The sequence below is a fragment of the Neoarthrinium moseri genome, assembly GCF_022829205.1.
Source record: "Neoarthrinium moseri strain CBS 164.80 chromosome Unknown scaffold16_Wmoseri_CBS_16480, whole genome shotgun sequence".
In the NCBI taxonomy this organism is placed as follows: domain Eukaryota; kingdom Fungi; phylum Ascomycota; class Sordariomycetes; order Amphisphaeriales; family Apiosporaceae; genus Neoarthrinium; species Neoarthrinium moseri.
This window is the reverse complement of record NW_026055130.1, coordinates 23,532-42,943: the sequence shown is the minus strand read 5'-3', so window position 1 is coordinate 42,943 and position 19,412 is coordinate 23,532. Positions and strand designations below refer to the sequence as shown.

General features: G+C 51.1%; 6 protein-coding genes across 6 annotated transcripts; 3 read left to right on the top strand and 3 right to left on the bottom strand.

Moving 5' to 3' along the window:
- Positions 1-481: 481 nt before the first annotated feature.
- On the bottom strand, positions 482-1,711 carry JN550_005224 (uncharacterized protein; the record flags this gene model as incomplete). The annotated part of the gene is made up of 2 exons (XM_049316828.1): positions 482-814; positions 872-1,711. 2 exons carry the CDS (start codon positions 1,709-1,711, stop codon positions 482-484), a joined length of 1,173 nt encoding a protein of 390 aa, XP_049172640.1.
- A 2,663-nt stretch (positions 1,712-4,374) lies between these two features.
- Positions 4,375-4,653, bottom strand: JN550_005223 (uncharacterized protein; the record flags this gene model as incomplete). Its single annotated transcript, XM_049316826.1, has 1 exon — positions 4,375-4,653. The coding sequence occupies one exon, from the start codon at positions 4,651-4,653 to the stop codon at positions 4,375-4,377; it is 279 nt and encodes a 92-aa protein (XP_049172639.1).
- Positions 4,654-6,590: 1,937 nt separating this feature from the next.
- JN550_005222 (uncharacterized protein) lies at positions 6,591-8,036 on the top strand (the record flags this gene model as incomplete). Its single annotated transcript, XM_049316825.1, has 1 exon — positions 6,591-8,036. The coding sequence occupies one exon, from the start codon at positions 6,591-6,593 to the stop codon at positions 8,034-8,036; it is 1,446 nt and encodes a 481-aa protein (XP_049172638.1).
- Positions 8,037-9,732: 1,696 nt separating this feature from the next.
- JN550_005221 (uncharacterized protein) lies at positions 9,733-10,471 on the bottom strand (the record flags this gene model as incomplete). The annotated part of the gene is made up of 2 exons (XM_049316824.1): positions 9,733-10,351; positions 10,419-10,471. The coding sequence occupies 2 exons, from the start codon at positions 10,469-10,471 to the stop codon at positions 9,733-9,735; spliced, it is 672 nt and encodes a 223-aa protein (XP_049172637.1).
- A 1,607-nt stretch (positions 10,472-12,078) lies between these two features.
- JN550_005220 (uncharacterized protein) lies at positions 12,079-13,706 on the top strand (the record flags this gene model as incomplete). Its single annotated transcript, XM_049316823.1, has 3 exons — positions 12,079-12,388; positions 12,450-12,696; positions 12,746-13,706. The coding sequence occupies 3 exons, from the start codon at positions 12,079-12,081 to the stop codon at positions 13,704-13,706; spliced, it is 1,518 nt and encodes a 505-aa protein (XP_049172636.1).
- A 2,852-nt stretch (positions 13,707-16,558) lies between these two features.
- On the top strand, positions 16,559-18,051 carry JN550_005219 (uncharacterized protein; the record flags this gene model as incomplete). The annotated part of the gene is made up of 3 exons (XM_049316822.1): positions 16,559-17,176; positions 17,231-17,633; positions 17,687-18,051. 3 exons carry the CDS (start codon positions 16,559-16,561, stop codon positions 18,049-18,051), a joined length of 1,386 nt encoding a protein of 461 aa, XP_049172635.1.
- Positions 18,052-19,412: the final 1,361 nt, after the last annotated feature.

Below are 19,412 nucleotides of genomic sequence, written 5' to 3'. Positions count from 1 at the left end.
TTTACCGGGCCTGCTGTTGCATGATGCTCGCCCAAGGCTGTGTGGTATGTATTTCCAGAGAAACGCCTTGAGGGGTAGTAGTGAAGGGATCCCACCGACATAATCCCCGTGACTTGTCTTGCGTGAGGTAGTTTTAGGTCTGCGTAGGCACAGCGTACGGCATGAAGTTCAGAACACTACTGGTCGCATGATCAAACACGGTAGGAATAGTCTCCCACTTCGCCTCTCGCTGAAGATACTCGGTATTTGATGCAGTGCCCGGGATGCAAGTCACGAAAACCAGGCACTAATCCCTCATTTCTCCTTATGTGCGATTCTTGCCTCCTAGTGAACATAGGATAACCCACGTCACGGTTAACATATAGATAGTGGGTCAGACCATCCGCATGGCGATCATCTCAAGCCATCTTCGAGCTGGAATGAATTGGCTAAAGTGTTCTCTCATTACAATACAGCACAGGTCTATGTCTATTATGGGGACTTAAGAATCTATCCAAGCTTCGTCCCAACATGAAGCATCCATCCTGTCCATAAACTGATGCACACGATCCATCATCCAGCCTGAATTCACCTCCATTCCACTTGTGTGGCTACGTCGTCCCAGCTTGATGACCGTTGAAGTCTTGCAGGTTGGACCCGCAATGGAGAACTGCACGCAATCCTCTTCGGACTCACAAAGACTGCGGCACTCTTCAAGGGAGCTTTTCTCATCTCGAACTTCGCCTGATAAGTTGTCCCAATTCGCCTGCAGTGTAGCTAATTGTGGGAGCAAGTATTGCCGGAATACGTCCTTGTGACGCAACGTCCTACCATTCTATCATAAAAAACGTTAGCGTTGCTCAAGATCTTGCTTATTGATAGGGCTACTAACCATCTGGCGCCACTTGTTCTCGAACTCGTAGAATTGCACTATGTCTTCCGGCAGCATGTGGTGGTAGCTGGCGACGTGGTGACACCAGAGCTGTGATGTTGGACTGGAAAAGTGCTCGTCGAAGTCCATATCGTTCGGGTGTTCGGCCAACAGGTTGGGCCAGGACCATTGTAGATGCATGCCCGCATCCTCCACGACCTTTCCAAGAACGCAGTCTCCCGCCCAGTGGTCCCCAGTATAGTCTTCGTAGTGTCTGCGGTTCATCTTGATCTTCTTCACGAGCATCTTCAGGGCTGTATTGGAGAGGATGAAGCCTGCTCCCCCATAGGCGAACACCGTTTCCTGGATCTGCATCTGCACCCCGATGTAATAAGGGTACTCCGACCAGAAGCGTGACAGCCACTCGAGCAGGTTACTCCACAGAATGTACGTGTCTGTTTCCATGAAGACAAACCACTTCGCGTCGGGCTTGGCTGCAAGAGCCTTCTCTGCCAACGGCAAGAACTTCCATTTGTCGAGCTTCCAGCCAGGACTATCTCGCCCAAACTCGGTGCTCTGTGCTGACGACCACTGCGCAACCTGCTCCTCCGAAAATCCCTCTCTTCCGTTCTCTTGCAGGTGCTGGTAATACGTGAAATCCGGGTGGTTCTCCACAATCGCAGGCGTCACATCGTCGAGAGCGTTCAGGACTCGGTGGCCGGCTATCGTTTCCTCTAGATCGGAGTAGATGCCGTAGTGCGGGACGCAGCGGAATGTCGTGCCAAAGTGGACTGGTAGTTTCTCACGGGCCTCGTTGGACCCGGTCTTCAGTGTAACGAACACATCTTCCATGTCCTTCATGTGGGCACATGTTGACGGCCGAAGGTGGATGGCTTTCCTTACTTCATTCTGTAGTCCCGCATAAGGCTCCTGAAGGCACAAGATATAGTGCAGAAGAACGAGCGCCAAGAACACGCCGACGAAACGCCAAAGAAGGCGGTAGCGCGAGAGCGGAGAGGTCACCATTGAAACTCCGTGACTGAAGGAAAAACTGGCGATGATTCTTCAATCATCGGGCGTCTGAAAAGACACGTCGAGATCTGGAGAGAAGATCATCGTCCGAGCCACGACACGTTGAAACAAAGAGCGATTTACATATGAAGGGACCACACAACTAAACATGCAACGGACAACCATGCCAGCTTACGACGTGAGGCTCGTCATACTGGAGTCCGATCTGATGTTGTGTGCCGGTTTAGTGGCTCGCTTCATCAAACTAGACCAGGTTTACTTGCGGATCCCCCCTGAGCCAGGTTGCCGTGCCAAGGCCAAGAACCGGTTGTGCGGGATGGTGCAGAACGACAATAATGCTACCTGAAGCCTGTAACAAAAATAGCATTCGGATGAAACAACGAAGTTTCTTGCCAGACGAAGTCATGTGAAATGCAGCGCATTGGGTCGTAAGCTCAACTCACTTTGGCACGCTTTGGACAGGTCAGAGAGCCTTTCCAGATCGTCGCAACTCTTCACCAACCTGCGGAGCCCCCACTAAATAAAGAACGGCCATTCCCCCTGATTATCGCAGCTGTGCGCCACGAAGCCTATCCACCCATCGTTTATCTGAATCACATCCACCCAAAACATTCAATGATACAAAGGCCGCGAATCCTCGCCAGAACCGTGGTACTACCAAAACCCCCGAGCTCGAACCTTGGGTTCACTCTATTAGCGTTTGAGCTCTTAATTTATCCTGAGCTACGACGCCTGGAATGGAATTCGACGTCGTACCTGCATGCTAGCGAATGGGCCTGGTGGGCAACTCCGTCGGTGCGGCAGGTGATTCACACTGTGGTAGTCATCTGAGTAAAGGATTCCGTTTGCCCTTGCGGGAGACAACTTCAAGCCTGCAAACATCTGTAATATGCAACGCCAAGAAATGACAACCCAGCCAATTGGACACCCCCCCGATTGGATACAACAATCCCACAACCGTGCAGAGTACACTATTATCATTTGGGTCTATAGGAGCCTATCACGATTGCTTTCGAGCATCCCAGACCGCATTGCCAGCTACTAGCCACGCTGGACTGCATGCTGGCAAGGCGCACAGTTGGATTGGATTGACACCAAGCGCCTTCTGGGAGGCGGATTGTACCTGCAGTTTCCTTCGGCGCCCGGAAACTGTGACTTGTCAAGTGCCTTCTATGATTTCAGGCAATACGGCAAAACGAACTATTGCATTGCGCGAAGTAGCAAAGAAGTCAAAAAGAAGACCCAGTAGATGAAACACTACCAATAAGCTGCCCACAGCCAGTGTGGAACAATAATTCCATGTTTCTGGTGCAACACTAGTTACGCAGAATTACAATGTGTTCATTTGGGCTTACATCTAGCATATTTGCCTTCCTTTTCGGTCTTAATGACCTTGTGCAGGTTCTGTAAGCATGTCGAAGCTGGAAGGATGGGTGATATTAGTTTCCTAGGTCAGTTCTTTGGACTTAACTTTGCTGCGTGCCGGTATACCCATTACTCTATGTGAAGTCTCTTCCTGGTGCTGTAGATTTTGAAGATTGAATCAACAAGCTCGACTCTGGTTGGATCGACGACTACCCATGCGAGGCCAACACGAGAAAAGACCTTGCTCTGAGAGTCATTAGCCTTAAGGATCAAGTAGTTCCGCCGTGGGGTTCCGAGAAACTCGAATGGCCTAATCTCTACCAGGTGAAGCCTTGAAGGTAGCTCAATTCTGGCAACTTGGTCATTGAAATCTAGTGACAAGTCGTTGTTGGTCAATGACAGCCCCGAGCGAGCATGCCAAAGCACTACCTGGGCACTACCAGGACCATCATCGTCCTGCTGACTTATTGGAAAATATCTCCCCAACAATCGCGGGAGGACACGGATAATCCTGTCAGTTGTGCCGACAACCCTTCGGAATGGAAGTAGATGGCCGTCTATAGCTCATCGACTGTGCTGAGAGGTGCCATGATGGTATTGCTCGCCCTCGGTGTTCAGTACAGCCTCTATCACCGCCGAATGCTCTAAACGAACTTCTTGCACACCCGCTGCGTAACCTATGCTCCAATCGCCCAAAGATGCCCAAGACCAGCTCGGGACTGACTTGTTTTGAGTTGCGGCACCCCTTTTCGCACCATTTCATGTAGCTGCCGGTACCACAGCAAGTCGTCGTGGAGCGATCCAGACCAAAAACCTGCGTAGTACTTGTCTTCAGGTCTGGCCTTCCCAAACCGCTCGGCCAAACCACCTACAGCGACGAATTTGTCAGATTCATGGCTCAGCTTCAGGTTGGTATAGCCGTCTAGCAACACGCTATCTGCTCTCTGACCCATTCCAATGAGTCTTTTGAGGATGTATCCTGCCTCAGACGCAGACTCTGTAGACCTTATGGGATGCCCTTCGATTGCATCGTCGATGGTATGAACACATTGCATGATATGATGCCGGAATCATCTGTGAAGACTGCAAAGTCCAAGACCCTCCTCCACATCAGATTATCTTCAGCGCTAGGTGGCTTGTCCTTCACTGTGAGAGCGCTCCTCGCAGCCGAGCAGGGCGATCTGGCATGAAATGCACTGGGAAGTTTCGCGGCTGCCTCTGTCACTAATAGGAGGGAGCTCGGTGCCATTTACGAATCCCTCGCATAGCTGGTTAGGTGTGCCATCCCATCCACATGCCTCACAGGGTCCTTGACCTTCATCCTTCAAATTTGATATCGAGCCGCCTTCCGCGTTCCACGATTGGGGCAGTACCAGTTCGGGCACCAGCAGCGCCGTTTCCACCATGGTGGTAACGGCTGTGTCAAATGCGGAAAAGGACTTACACAAGACCAAACATAACTGGATGTACACGAAACGCCGCGATGCACATGGAGTAGCAGAGGATAAAAGGAAGTCACACACACAGAGACACTGTGAGTAAATCATGAAATGCAAATACCCAAACTGCATTTTCAGCTTGTCACGTGAAGACGAGCTTACTATGGTAGGAGACGCTAATCAATGTTATCGGACCAGAGCTGTTGCTGTCAAGCTCTCCAGCTACAGTTCGCTCCCAAAAGGGAGTTATGCAAAGACCAGGCTCGGCAATTACGGGTGGATGACTGCGTTTTCGGTTGGTCAATAGAGGAAGCAACTAGACAAATGCAATGCAATAGCCCGAGGCACGAAACTAATAAGCACCACAAGAGGCTGTTACTCATACATAACGTTAAATTGCCGCTCTACGGTCAGGACACTGGTTGGCTTGGCCAATGTGGCACGGTGAGTTGGAGTTGTGAGAGTTCCAGCCAGACCCGTTGAGTTCTCACTGTTCCGAAGCCGGCAGGTAGCATCAAGGGCCGTGAGAAGACATAGGCCAGGCGAGAAAGGAAGATTCGGGCATTTATGTAATTTTCCGACCACTTAGAGCCCGCTCCGAGGACGATTCATCTTCTCCGATGGCTGTCCGAGCCGTGTGGTCGGCGCTCCGAGTTGGGTGCGAGGACGGGACACGGCGCCGAGATGCTGCCCACCTCGATCGTCTGATAAGATAAGCTAAAATGGTCCCCTATCCCATCTGTGGGGTTTAGCGTCTATCCAAGCTTCAGGGGCTGCTTGGCCCTCTTGATCAGGGGTCTAGCGCGATCCGTTCTCTCGGCCCTTCGCGCATTCGGCCATTGGACATTGAGGCCGAACTGGATAACCGCCGGACCAGGCTGCCATTCCTTGGTAGTCTGAACATGGAATGCTAGCAACTGACATGAGCAGCTGGCGTCGTGCTGAAGGATTGAGCTACTTTGCCAAGAACCTACAGTGCACATCTGCTGCGACTCAAAAAAAAAAAATATTGGAGGGATGCATCGTCTTCCGTCGTGGAAGCAGTCCGGAGACGAAATGCACCCTACGTCGACCATGTGCCATGTGCCTGTGTGTGCGACGCAGTCGCAGGACACTCTGCAGCTTGACGGCCTGCCATGAGGTTCTGCAGGTCGGTTGGTTACATGACAGATAGGTACGAGATACAAGTGGTCGAGATCCGGGCACCATGACATCCCCCACATGGTTCATTGCCAAGCGAACAGGGCTGACCAAGCACCTACGGATGATGAATCCAGCTTCATACGGATAACCCGCTCTGGACTAGTCTGGTACTGTTTTACCATATACGCTTGCTTGGTCAGTCAGACCGAGCATTTGCTATGTCCGGGACCGCTTAAGACCGAGTTTTCGCGGTCGACTCTAGAGAACGTTTTTCCGAGCACATAACTGCTTGCCCATGCGCTTAATTCCTGCCCCAGACTGTAGAGTTATAGTTCCTCCTTGACTTATATAACCAGTCCAGTGGCGCACATGACATGAAGCAGTGAGACGACACGCGACGCAAGCCATTCTACTCTCAGCTACAAACCCTGAAATAGTATCGCGTTACGGCTCAGGTATCGCAAGGTTGATGTGGAATCTTTGCCGAATTCGACGCCGCTTGAATACCACTTACTACGCGATACACCTATGATTATACGCCCCAAATTTACAACCTCTCGAGATTACCATTCGTGTTGGATGCAAGGTTCCTCTCGATAACGACATTCTAGACCAGCCTTCTCTATTCGCCTGTGTGGAGCTGAACGAGATCGCATCCACTTTCCGGTATCAGACTAACCAGCGCTCAAGCTAGCGTCTTCAACTCGCAACGTTATCTACACAGTAATCCCGTTGTTATTCCTTTGAATCACATCGGCAATATGGACGCCTCGTCGACAGCGTCGTCCACGATGAATGGCGACGACCGCTCAACGATGGGCAAAGACGTCGGGGGCTTCTCTACTCCCGACCACGTCCTGGTCGATCGGCAGCCGCCGCAACAGCCTGCAACAGAGGCCAACATGTACCCCGAGCCGGCGAATGCAGTAGAGGCAGACCTCGAGAAATCTGGTCTGGCTGTACCAGAGAAACCCGCCGGTGCGCCGCCTGGTTTCTCGCCAGCTGATTTCCCTGATGGAGGGCGGGATGCTTGGCTATGTGTTTTTGGTGGATTCTTCGCTCTGTTCTGCACCTTTGGGCTGGTGAACTGTGTTGGTGTGTTTCTGTCGTACTACATTAAAGGCCCGCTGTCATACTACGACGAAAGCACCGTCAGCTGGATTACGAGTGTTCAGATCTTCGTTCAGACAGGCACGACAATCATCTGGGGCCGACTCTACGATACCTACGGGCCTCGATGGCTGCTGATCACCGGGACTATCTTATACTCTTTCGGCCTTATGATGACCTCCCTATCGACTGAATACTATCAGTTCTTCCTATCGCAGTCCATACTTGCTGCAGCAGCATCTGGCGCCATCTTTAACGCGGCCATGTCTTCGGTGACAACATGGTTTTTCAAGAAGAGGGGTGCAGCTTTCGGTATTATTGCTTCGGGATCATCACTCGGTGGTGTCTGTCTACCCATTATGATGAACCACCTTATCCGACAGATCGGCTTTCCCTGGACGATGCGCGTCGTTGCCTTCATGTTTCTGGGTATGTGCGGCATCGCTTCCGCAACCATCAAATCTCGTCTCCCTCCGCGACCCAAGCCCGTCGTCTTCAAGGATTACCTGAAGCCGTTCACTGAGCCAACTATGGGCCTGACCATGCTCGCTGGGTTCTTCTTCTACTTTGGCATGTTCTTGCCGTTCAGCTACATCACACTCCAAGCCCAGAGTGCTGGCATGGACGAGTCTTTGTCTGAATATCTGTTGCCGATTCTCAATGCTGTGAGCATCTTCGGCCGTATTGGACCCGGGATTCTCGCTGACAAGGTCGGCCGTTTCAACATGATCATCTGCATCACTCTCTTGTCGGGCGTGATCACTCTAGCCCTGTGGATTCCAGGGAAAAGCAGTGCGGCTCTTATCGTTTATGGGGTCATCTTCGGGTTCTCTTCAGGTGGCTTCATCTCACTGAGCCCTGCTTGTATTGCTCAGATATCGGATGTTCGAGAGATCGGAACACGTACTGGAACGGCCTTCTTGGTAACGGCAATCGGTGCCCTTACTGGATCCCCAATCGGAGGCGCGCTGGTCACCTCCATGAACGGCAGCTACCTGGGCCTGCAGCTTTTCTGCGGCATCGCAATGACATCCAGTGTTGTCGTGTACATCGCTGCGCGGTATACGCAGCAAGGATTCAAGCTCGTCAAGGTATGAACAAATACTCAAGCAGAGGAGCACGTCAACATAGTCTAGTTGAGACTATTGATGGAGAAGATTTGCATATAGAACGCGGCGAAGCTACCTACCTGCATGTCAATGGCGTTAGGGGTCAATTTACTAGAGAACATATAGAATATTATTGTGATTCTAAGTGAGACCTTTCTGATACTGACAAGGCGATGCTCAGACTTTATGGCCGTGAGTTGTGAAAGTTACAGCCTCGCACCCAGCTGCCCGTGGTGAATTAATGCGCAATCATGTAACAGCCATGTTACCACTGACTGTGATTGGGTGATGACTGTACTGAAGTACTCAAACAAGCAGCGCAGGTCGACGAAACATTTCACGCCGGCTAAACCCACGTTTGTCTTTATATGTTAGTAAATTTCCCTTTCAATATTCGGTACGGCAGAAGGTAAGATGCCGCATAACAGACAAATACGTTTCTACCCGCCAACATACCGCATCTTCCGGATGCGACCATCAATTTTCTTTGCTTTCTTGCTGTCCCTATCTACTTTTCTCATCGCTGTTGCCACGTTCTATGTGCTCTCCCATAGACCACACCTACACCTTGGGGTCAAAGTTGGTAACATTCGCCATGAGGCCCTCCACAAGAGGCAAACTTACATCACGCCAAATGGACAGGTCCTCGTCAAGCCCAGCGACTGCGGCAGGGCTGGCTTTATACTAACAATCCTCCTTGTGGCACTGCAGTTCGCCATGCTCTGCATTCTCGCCTTCTGTTGGTGTCGGCCTGGTAGGCCATCACTAGGAAAGCGACGAGTTAGACGGTCATCGAGGGCACCTGCGAACCCGGCTGGCGCATCTTTGGCCCCTACGTTTTGGACTAGGCGTGCATCAAGTCCGTATTAAGTGAGTGGATCTACGTCTGTTCTCGTCGTTGCTTTTTCAACCTCCAGCGCATGACTGTACTGACCAGCACAGCCAGGTCCAGAAATTGTTGGGTCTGTAGTGAGCGACTCTGCGCACGCGACAAAGTCTCACAGACATTTACTAGAGGGTTGAGAACTCAAGAGGCTATCCTTTTCTCTGGGGTAGCGACAAATGAACCCTCCCTCTGTTTGAAGGTTTTGCAATCGTTAGGTCTATGTAGCTGCCTCGAACGAGCGAAGCGTCACTCATAGTGCGGACGACCATGCCAACGCTCATGAAACTGACTGGAAACCGGCAGTCTACCCTTAGTAAACCATCATCATGCTGCAAGAAACAAAGTGCCAAGTCAATATGAATCCTCCTCCCGGGAGCAGTAGCAATATGATGGTCGGTACCACATGACATGCCTGCTGTTTCTCATTCCTGCCTCTCTCGTCGTTATGCAGTCATTCTGAGTCTTCCTTCATCGTGACGTCCTTCATTGCTCTTCATGCTCGGTCTAATTTTGGCCTTGTTTCTTCCCCATGCAACCAGAACCCGAAAGTCACTGTACTGTCAATTTTGCCGAATTGTCTAATCTTTAAACGGAGTACACACCCAAGTAATGGGCGTTTGACATGGTGGCCGCATCAAGAGACCTCTTCATTCAGGAGGCGATAAAGCTCTGAGGAGACGTCCAGTGGTCTGGCATTCCGGTTGAACATGTTGTCTTTGATATTGATAGAGAGACATCCATGATATCGGACAACGTAGCATCCTGGCGTACTTATAAGCCTCCATAAAGGCAGGGATCTCACGGAATAGTTTGGCATATGCCTTGATACCACTTTGAAAAGCCTATATAAAAGGCGTAATCGACGAGAAGATTGGTAGTTGGGGACGATAGATCAGTATTGTCCCCTTCAGAAAAGACGCATTGTATAGGCGAAGTGAGGGGAAAATGTCTCTGCATGGTTTTCTCTCCGGTCCGGTATTGGTCGATGACGGCGTTGAAATACTTGACCCAATTGTACTTCCGAGCGAGCACGGCAAGCTTAAGCAGAAGACTTTGAATTGTTTCATTCTCCTTGTTGATAGCCGGCGAAGACGACGATTCCTTCTCTGCTAACGGGCGAAAATAGGCCACATCAGGAGCAGTACGAGCCAGAGTGTGGATCCACGATTGAGCAGGAGAAATACAGTCGCGTCGAAATTGAGGTAAGTCATAATCGTAAAACCACACGAAAAAGGGATTGAAAGCATCAGCATCATCGTCCGCAAGGTTTATGGTGATGGGTAGGGCTACATTGCCCTTCCTCTCGCTGGCTTGGTTGCCAAACCTGATCTGGTTTGCGATGAGAAGATCTCGTGCAATCTCAAAACGACGACGATCCTCGCCCGCGAAAATGATGACGATTGGAGATTCAGAGCCACTGTCACGAACACGTCAGGTTTTTCATACCGAACAAAACGTGAGAGATGGAGTCCACGAAAACTTACGCGCCGATGGTCATGTCACGCACGCCAACTCGAGCATGGGCGACGCCAGACATTACTGATAATAACGCAGGGAGACGTCCTGCTGGCTTGACGGAATGAAGTGGGTAGAGGCTGGAAGCACTTGCCTTTATGGAAAGACAAACGGATGCTGATGTAAAACCCAAGGCAAAATCGGGTTTCCAAACCGGAGAGGGGCTGCAGAGAACCTTTGGCGTGTAGAGCGCGTCGAACTTGCGGGTGCAGGCACCAACACTGGCGCCGGAGCAACAGTCAAGGACTCACATAGACTCCATGACAGTCTTTTGGGGTTGCCATCGTTTTCAGGCCAAGCGGGCAGCAAGTAGGGCGCCAACCTCTTGACATCTACCATAAGGACCATCCTGGGGCACCTTCCTTCATCAAATACGTTATCTCTCTCCGTGGATGCTAGTTGACGCTGAATACTGAGACAATGAATCTAAAAGATATCCAACTCTGCCATATGTCGCACGTTTCGGCAAGACGCATGGTCAAGTAGTTTCGAGTGGGCCGAGTGCGCTGGATATACAATCACTGCTTTCACCTCTGAAAAGCCAGTTCAGGGAAAGCTATTGACTCTTATGGTTTCTTAGAGGATATGCGGTGCATATACGCCTTCTATGGAGACATGGGAGTCGAAGGTCTGGCTCGCTAGCATCCATGCAAGACGAGTATACCCTCGATACCACACGAAGGCCTTCTCACGTAATGGATCAGTGATATCTGCAGTTCGTGAGAGTGATCCCAGTCCGAGATCATTACTCCAGACAGAGGATCTCATTGTCACTCTTGCGCCTGAAACCACCTAAGTGGCTCTGGCCCGCCACGGTTGTGAGATGACTGCGTAAAGTTGATATACATCTCGTCATCCGACCCCGAGGGTCTGGTAGGCCATCGCTGCGAAGCGCACTCGTGCTCTTGCCATCACTTTCTGGGACGATGGCCGAGATAGTCTAACGTGAACACAACTGGTATCAGTGAGACACATCGTTATATGTATCTAGCTCCTGTGTCCCGTGGGTATATTGGTTATGAATGGCATCAACGCACCACAGACCCAACGAGTCTTGGTGGCGGCTTCGAATTTGGTAACAGACGGTATTGGTTCTAAGGCGTATTTCATCCTGCTCCAGTCAACGAGGGTCGAGATCATGAACCTCCCACGCCACTCGCGTGGCTTTCTCTTAAAGAGAGAGCTTGCATATCGTTGCTGCGCTGCCTTTTCAAGCGATGAAGCCCGATGCACGGCTGGCGTCTCCGCTTGGAGGTGCTTATCGAGAGGATGTTCCAAAATGGATGCCGCGGTCTTCAGCGCTGTCGGGCGGGCTAGAGCAACGTGCTGTAGACTCAGGATTCAGTCTGCACCAAGCTTTTGGAAAACACAGAAACCGCACAAACCAGGACTATTTTTAACTGCCAAGTACTGTCAATGCACAGGGGCCTTGGAAGCTGAAGCTACACAGTAGTTCACTTCCTTGCACCTGCAGAGATCAACCCCACTCTAGCGAGGCCCGGAGGCGTCCTCACTGTGGGGCTAGCGATAGCGCTTTGGCACCGCCTTGACTCGGCAGACGGACTGACTGGATGATAATGGATGTCAACTCTTTCATGCCATTCTCGTCTCACCTACCGTTTCATGACCATGGATCACAACGCCCAAGACGGCGGCGTATCGTACGAGTCAGATGTCAGGTCGCTGGCCAAGGCATCGAAACGGCCTGTTGGGGCGCTCCTGGCCTTGCTCCTGCTGGTCAACCTATCAGCGAGTCTTTACCAGCTCCCACTCAATAGGGTCATTGAACGACGGCTGTGCCTGGAATACTACGCCGCCCATGACCCCTCACAAATTGGCGACGATGGAGACATTTTGGAAGATCTGTGCAAGGTGGATGACGTCCAGAGAGGTCTCGCGTGGATTCAGGGGGCCATGGACACTGCTTGGATTGTTGGTGGTGAGGTTCTGCGCATGCTATGAACGTAGCTTTGGAGTCATCAGCTGCTGACTCTTCGTAGACTTTGTCATGACCATACCACTGGGTTTCATGGCTGAGAGATACGGACAGCGCGCGATTCTATGGCTTAATTTGACGCCCAGGCTTTTTATGCTCTCGTGGGCTGTCGTCACGGGCTACTTTGAGCAGATTCTCCCAACCAAGGCAATCATCGCGGGCCCATTCTTGTCTGTTCTGGGGGGTGACTGCGTGTTCAACTCAATCACATATGCCCTGGCGGCTGACATGACAGACGACTATGTCCTTCGGTATGCTTGTCGCGTCCATATCTCAAGCACGATCTAATGACTTCTTTAGTGCCACCTATTTTGGGTGGATGAGCTCTGTATCGTATGTTGTCGCCCTGCTGGGCCCTGCGCTTGCGTCTGCCACCATGTCCGTCGTGCTATGGTTCCCTTTCTGGATTGGAATCGTCTTATTAATCCTTGCAATCCCGGTGATCATTTTCTTGCCTATCAAAGGTGGCTGTTCAGTCAATCATATCGATTATACTGAGCGCGCCGCGGAGCAGTCACGCCCCCTTCTCTCGTCCCCTATACTCAAAGCTCAACGGTCTGAATCGTCCGCATTCCAGTCCATCATGGCCCGATTCGGTACACTGAAGTCTATTCTGGAATCTCATCCACGAAATCTCACCCTACTCTTTGCGTCCTTCTTCTTAACGTCATTGGCGAGCTCCGACACAAAGCTCTTGCCTCAATATATCTCAAAACGGTATCGGTGGACTTTTGCAGGAGCCGGCTACCTTCTCTCCGGGAAAGCCGTTGTCAATTTCATCTTATTGACCTGTATTATTCCTACGGTACTCCGGTCGAGACATTCTTCTCCTTCGGTGCATTCAGGTTCCCCCGACGGCTCTACAGATCGCGCTAATGTTGGTTATGCCCGGCTTTGCCTCTTGGTCTCGGTGCTAGGCGCTTTTGCCATTGCGGTAGCATCAAAAATCTGGCTGTTGGTGCCGTCTCTTTTGGTCTACGCGCTCGGCTCCGCATTGCCGGTCTTCACGTTGTCGTTGCTGAAGTCGTCCGCCTTGGCCCCGAGCCGAGACATTGACATGGAAATGGACGATGCTGAGACTCCAACATTTTCTCTAGTCATGATGACAAAGACTTTGGGGTCATTGGTTGGGGCACCGCTGATGGCCTCACTCTGGGTCAGTGGCATCTCATCCGGTGGAGTGGCCATTGGCCTTCCGTACTTCACCAGTGCTCTATGTTATGCTGTTGCCATTGGGGTCTTCTCAAGCATCGAGCTATGATCCAGGTGTACCAGCCCCATCTACCATCAAGACCCTTTCCAGCTCAAATCTTCTCCAATCGCATGGGCTTCACCTCGACCGACTCCTTTAGGCATGGCGTGTAGCTTGAGTCGATGAAAAGTTCGACGCGCCCTTGTTCCGAGTGGCATTTGTATTTAACGATTGCCCTTGCATCATTCGTGAAGCATGAAGTAAACATGACAGGCAATGTACCTGCGCTCACGACAATGAATAGCGGCTGGTCGTAGTCTAGTACGGAGGCGCAGACTGTCCCGAGCTCAATCGCCTAACTTGGAGATTGGTGGTGCCATCCTCCGTGGAGATTTCTCAACTGCCAACTTTTGACGGCAACCCTCATCCTTTTAGACCATCATCACCGTCCTGTGTGTGCAGGCTCGCGGCCGCAGTTCTGAAGCTCTGATCGTCATCATATAAGCTGCTCTTCACAGTTCGTACGTCGAGCAGGTCTTTCCCAGGCACTTCAAGTCCGCATCCCTTTCCCGAGGAGGAACACCTTGTCTCTGTCCTGCTCCCTGCAGTCCTATCGTCTTGCATACACGTCGATTCCGAGCTCGTCTCCAATTCTAGTCTTGCGTCAGATTCTTTCGCAGCCTCTTCCGCTTCGTGCTTGAGTTTCCTTGTACGCCTTTGATAGCGACGGTGCCTCCAGATCATGATCAAGACCGCCGTCACTAGTAGTACAACAAAGACCACAGCGCCTGCAATTATTCCAGATCGCGGTTTGGCATCTATGTTTGGGGTGTCGATACGTGCAGATAAGCCAACCCCGGCTGAAGACCCTCTTCGTAGAAGCACATGGCCCCCAACACGATGGCCGATCACCGCCATTCAGTTGTAGTAGAAGATCGTAGACTTCATCTCTTCGAGATTTCGCGGGCTGATGCAAAGCGGGAACCGAAGAACACTGCTTGAAGCAAGGGATGAGTGCCTGGTTCATCGATCGAGTGTACCGAGTTTGGCGATAGATGTCGGAAGCAACAGTTCAGGTAGTGGTAAAGGTTAGTATGAGATGACGCAGCTGTTCGCATTTCGAAGGAACAGTTGCTGATTTTGCAAAAGATTTCAAGAGGCCTCCCTACCAATTTTTTGAGTTATTGGGCCAATTCGATGCCAAATCTCGAAGATCACAATAACCAGACATCTAATTGTAAAGACGGCGGCATAATGAACGGCAACTAGCTGACGCTAGACAATCCGGCACATAGATTGCCGAGCACTTGAGAAACTCACTAACGTGGCAGGTTGGTGAAAACATGTTGTCCAAATCCCCGATTCTACTGTTAACCATTCATTGACCAGCATCCTGTAGCATGGAGTACTCGTGCACAGAATTTAAGGTGGATTTATCTGGACGAATTGGAAAGTAGTGATTTGCCCAGAGGCAGGCTAGCTCTTGTGAGTTAAAGGCTGACTCGCAACCGGAGGCCGGTTACTGATCCTCCCGACGATAACAGGAGGAGGATGAATTATCAGGTCAGTATTGAAAGACGGTAGTCGGGAATGGTCAAGACTTGGTAACGCAAAACAATGTCGCCGTTAGCGGCCGATTGACATCTCATAGGACTCAGGGCCGACTTGGTCAGGACCGGATGGTACACAGGATATGCGGTCACTATGAGGGCCTAAGCCAGCACACCCTGAACGCCAGACCCCGCTTGAGGTTGTTTTTGTGACCCCATCCAGGGGCGTTTAGAGAAAAGGAAAAAAATTATCTATTCATACAGAATATACAGGCTCTCTTGCAATAAACAAGCGCGGAATCATACTGCACTCTCCTTCTCTTCTGATATGACGTAGCAAACGGCTCCTCGTTTCGGCATGGCCAGTATTGTACTGTACTCAGGTACCCGTGGTACCACAGGTTGCAGGCCGCGAACGAGCCACGACCAGGAGTAGGGGCGCAGCCGCCCCGCGGCACGGACCAGCATAGTTACATAGTACTCTGTATTGCGCACGATGCCTTGCCTTCCCCGTTTGCCAGTACGACGAGAAGCGCGACAACTGTACGCGTTCGCGCAGCCAGAGCAATGGCACAGCTTCGCAGTGCCGGTCTTAGCAGCTCATAGCAAAAGATCGGTTTGGACCTGATCATAGTAAGCAACACACTAACTACCGTGGAAGCTCCCACGGCTTTGGTCTTAACAACGTGGTTGGGGTGAGCATGGCCATATTTGGATTGCCGCCTCACTCACTAACCCATTCCAAGTAAGCTGTAAGCGCTAGCTCCCTAGTGTCAAGCCGAAATCAGAATCGAGCCCAGCTCTAAGTTCCCATGAAGTCCGACAACAGGCATTTTGTTTGTCTTCTACTTAAATAGCGATTCGCATCTTATTGCCAACGCAAGTCTAAACCAGGCATGTATTCGGACTCGGAAGATAACTTTTCCAAGATCTCTGCGGTCTTTGCATATTCACTGTCCACCCCTCGAACCAGGCATCATGTCATATAAGTTCATGATTGGTTGATTGAGGAATCTCGGGCGGCGCACCGATTGCCGAGACTGAGCGGAGTCAGTCGTGCTTACTGGAGGATTAGGTACCTACCATGGATCGCAACCTGGACCCCAACTAAGAACAAGGGTTTTCTGCGTTGTTTCATTGGGCTTAAGGTGGTCTAAAGCTGATGGTTATCCACAGCCAAGCCCCTCTTCAGCAACAAGCCACCCTGTAAGTGGAATCGACATTGCAGTGTGGAAATGACGGCTGCGACGTTAGAGACCTGGAGATCCCTACCACTGAAACCACAGCTGAACTCTCAAAGCTTTTTGGTCCTCGTCATCCCTCTGCTGTCTCGATGAATACTGCAGAGGATCGACCACATCGCTCGACACGATGAGTGGCAACGCGGGAGCTCACGAGCAGCCTGGCCTCGAAGTCAACTATCAGCCAGGCCTGGAGGTGGATACACGATACTTACCGGGACGCGATTCCGAAATTCTGCAGCCAGTGCCGTACCAAAATGAAGCAAAACCCTCGCCTTTGAGCTACACCGGTCAACATTATGGTGCTCAAGCGTACCAAAGCGTCCCAACAGAGGCTGCACCGGCTGCAGCGCCCGCGACGGCGACGCGGAAGCGAAGCAGGAAAGTTTTGTGGATAGTCGTTGGTGTTGTCGCGGTGTTGGTCATCATTGGTGCAGTTCTTGGAGGGGTTCTCGGAAGTCGAACCTCAGAACCAGACACGAACGATGCATCCTCGGGTAGTTCGACAAGTAATGCAACGTCGCTTGAAAACATTCGTTCGGGCTCAAGACTAGCTGTCACTGGCTACCGTGATGGTTCGAACTACCGCATGCGTCTGTTCTACCAAGGCCCGGACCAGAAATTGCGCGTCTCTTCGTATGCAAGCAATGAATCTTCTTGGTCGGACCCGATTGTCTTGACCGGGTTGGAGCACGCTGCAGGCGAGAATACCCCTCTGGCTGCATCGCTGTCCGTGGAAAGCACACCGGTAGGCATTATGGGCTTCGAAGATAATAAGCCATTGCTAACTGTTTGCCTTCAGGTCCAGTACAAGCTGATATATGTCGGCGAGAACTCGGTGATGAGAGGGCACGGATACATAGATGCCCAGGGCCAGGCAGAGCAAGGGGCTCGATTAGCTTTGAATGACTACCCTCTGACGGTGCCGCCAACCTCCAGACTTGCTTCATATTGGCCGTTCATCATATCGCAGGACTCAGACGGGCATTTCAGGTGGACTCGTTATTGGCCCGCGCCAGCCACGACGCGGTGGGAGAACAGCACTCTAGGCGTAATTGGCTCTACGAACGCCGGCATGGTCGTGCTACCTGCCTCGTCGTGGTATTTCAATATGGGAGGCTTCGTCTACCGCCGCAGTGATGGCAAGATGATGACGTATCTTGCCGATCAGAATAACAACGACACTGGTACTGCCTGGGGCTCGAGTAAGTTTCATAGCCGGGGTGAGAAGACGTGGTAATTACTAACCCAATTGCAGGTGAACTTTCACAGCCTATCCCTGAGGACTCCCCTATCGGCGGCTTCGCCGTTGCGCGTCCCGCCAGCACGACCAACCAAACAAATACTTATCTGCTTTACCAAGACAAAAGTGGAACGATTCAAGTTGTGTCTCAGGATGACACAACGGGTTGGAAAGGGCCTCAAACTTTTAGCGCGTTCGACAACGCAGACAATGGCACCGACATTGCTTGCTTGACACCTGCTGCGTGGGATGAGGCTGGGGTAGAAATCACTAGTAACCAGCAAATGAATAGGTGTTACTTCCAGGTGGGAAACAAAGTGCGAGAGGTGTTCTATGATGGTTCGAAATGGAATGATGAGGGGTACCTACCTATAACGTGATGTCAGCACAGGCTTGATAGCGATGTACATAATGTAATCACTTTGCAAACTAGTCAAATGAATATGACTGATGGAACGTAGACTTTCTGCTGTATTACCCTGAAGGCCGACCCTTAGATGTCAGGTTTGCTTCAAGTTTGGGGTACGCTCTCCTTGCCTGTCTCAATCAATGTAAGGGCAGCCGTAGTTGGTGTCCATGCCCTTCGCTCATCCACGCTACAGCCAATCCAGTCACTGTTTCATTACTGGGAGACGCACGAGTTTGATATTGACACTGCTACACTCTGATCATTTAATCTTGGGCTAACAAATAAGGTATGGAGGACCGTTCTTACGTACTCGCGCTACCCTACGGCAGGAATCCATCATGGCAACGACAAACAGCATCACTCAGGATGTCCCTGAGCCTGCGCCTTAGGAATGTTCATCGGAACATACTGAGGACTTGGCACTTGAGCAGCAAATAATGAGCAAGAGCAGCTGTTTCCTTTCTGATCTGTGATAATTGTACTTTATAATCGGCTTCCGCCGACTCTCATACAACAGCCTCTCCTTCCGTCTTTCATCGCCAGCTTCGACGATACCCCTTGACGAATTTGGCCAAAGTCGACATCTGCGGCATACCACACTTGTTTCCTTTCTTGCAATACTAACGATGTTCTTCAGAATCAGTCTCTTCTTTCTTCTTGGTTTGACAATTGTCGTGGCTGTTGTAGGTGATACCGAGGGAGACGTTTGAGAACCATCTCTGACATTCCCAGTCCGTTCCGATTGAAGTCAAGATCACCGAAAGTAGATATCATGGTCCAGAGCAGCCACCATTCTTCATCAAAAGTCGAACTGAGGCTCCAGCTCCTCAGATTGGGACACCAGCACCGATGGTGTGCAATCCATCTCATATGAACCCATACACATAAGCTGTTCTAACTAGCCTAGGATCCAAAACGTATCTTCTGCTTCAATGATGGCTTCGGAGGGCGCCCCCGTGAGGTCGGTGAGGCCATCAACTACTTCAGGAGCACTTTGCCAAGCCAGACACACCAACGTTTGTTTGGTATCACGCCGAACGCTGAACGTGGTGGCGATTGTGCAAGGGTAGGGGTATGCAACCGGGGCACTGCTGTTTATACGTGCAATGATGAGTCGGTGACCAAAGTCGTCCAGCTGGAATGGGTGGCACACTTCCTGGAGTCGATTCGAGACATCTGCGGTTCCCAGACTTATGGCTCATATATCCATGGTAGGGTCCTCCGAAGTTTGCAGGTTGGTTTGTGTTGACATATACCTGCCAGGCCAACAGTTCTCTTATAAAGAACACGGGGACTGGAACGTCATCATCGCGGCTTGCTAGTCGGATCATG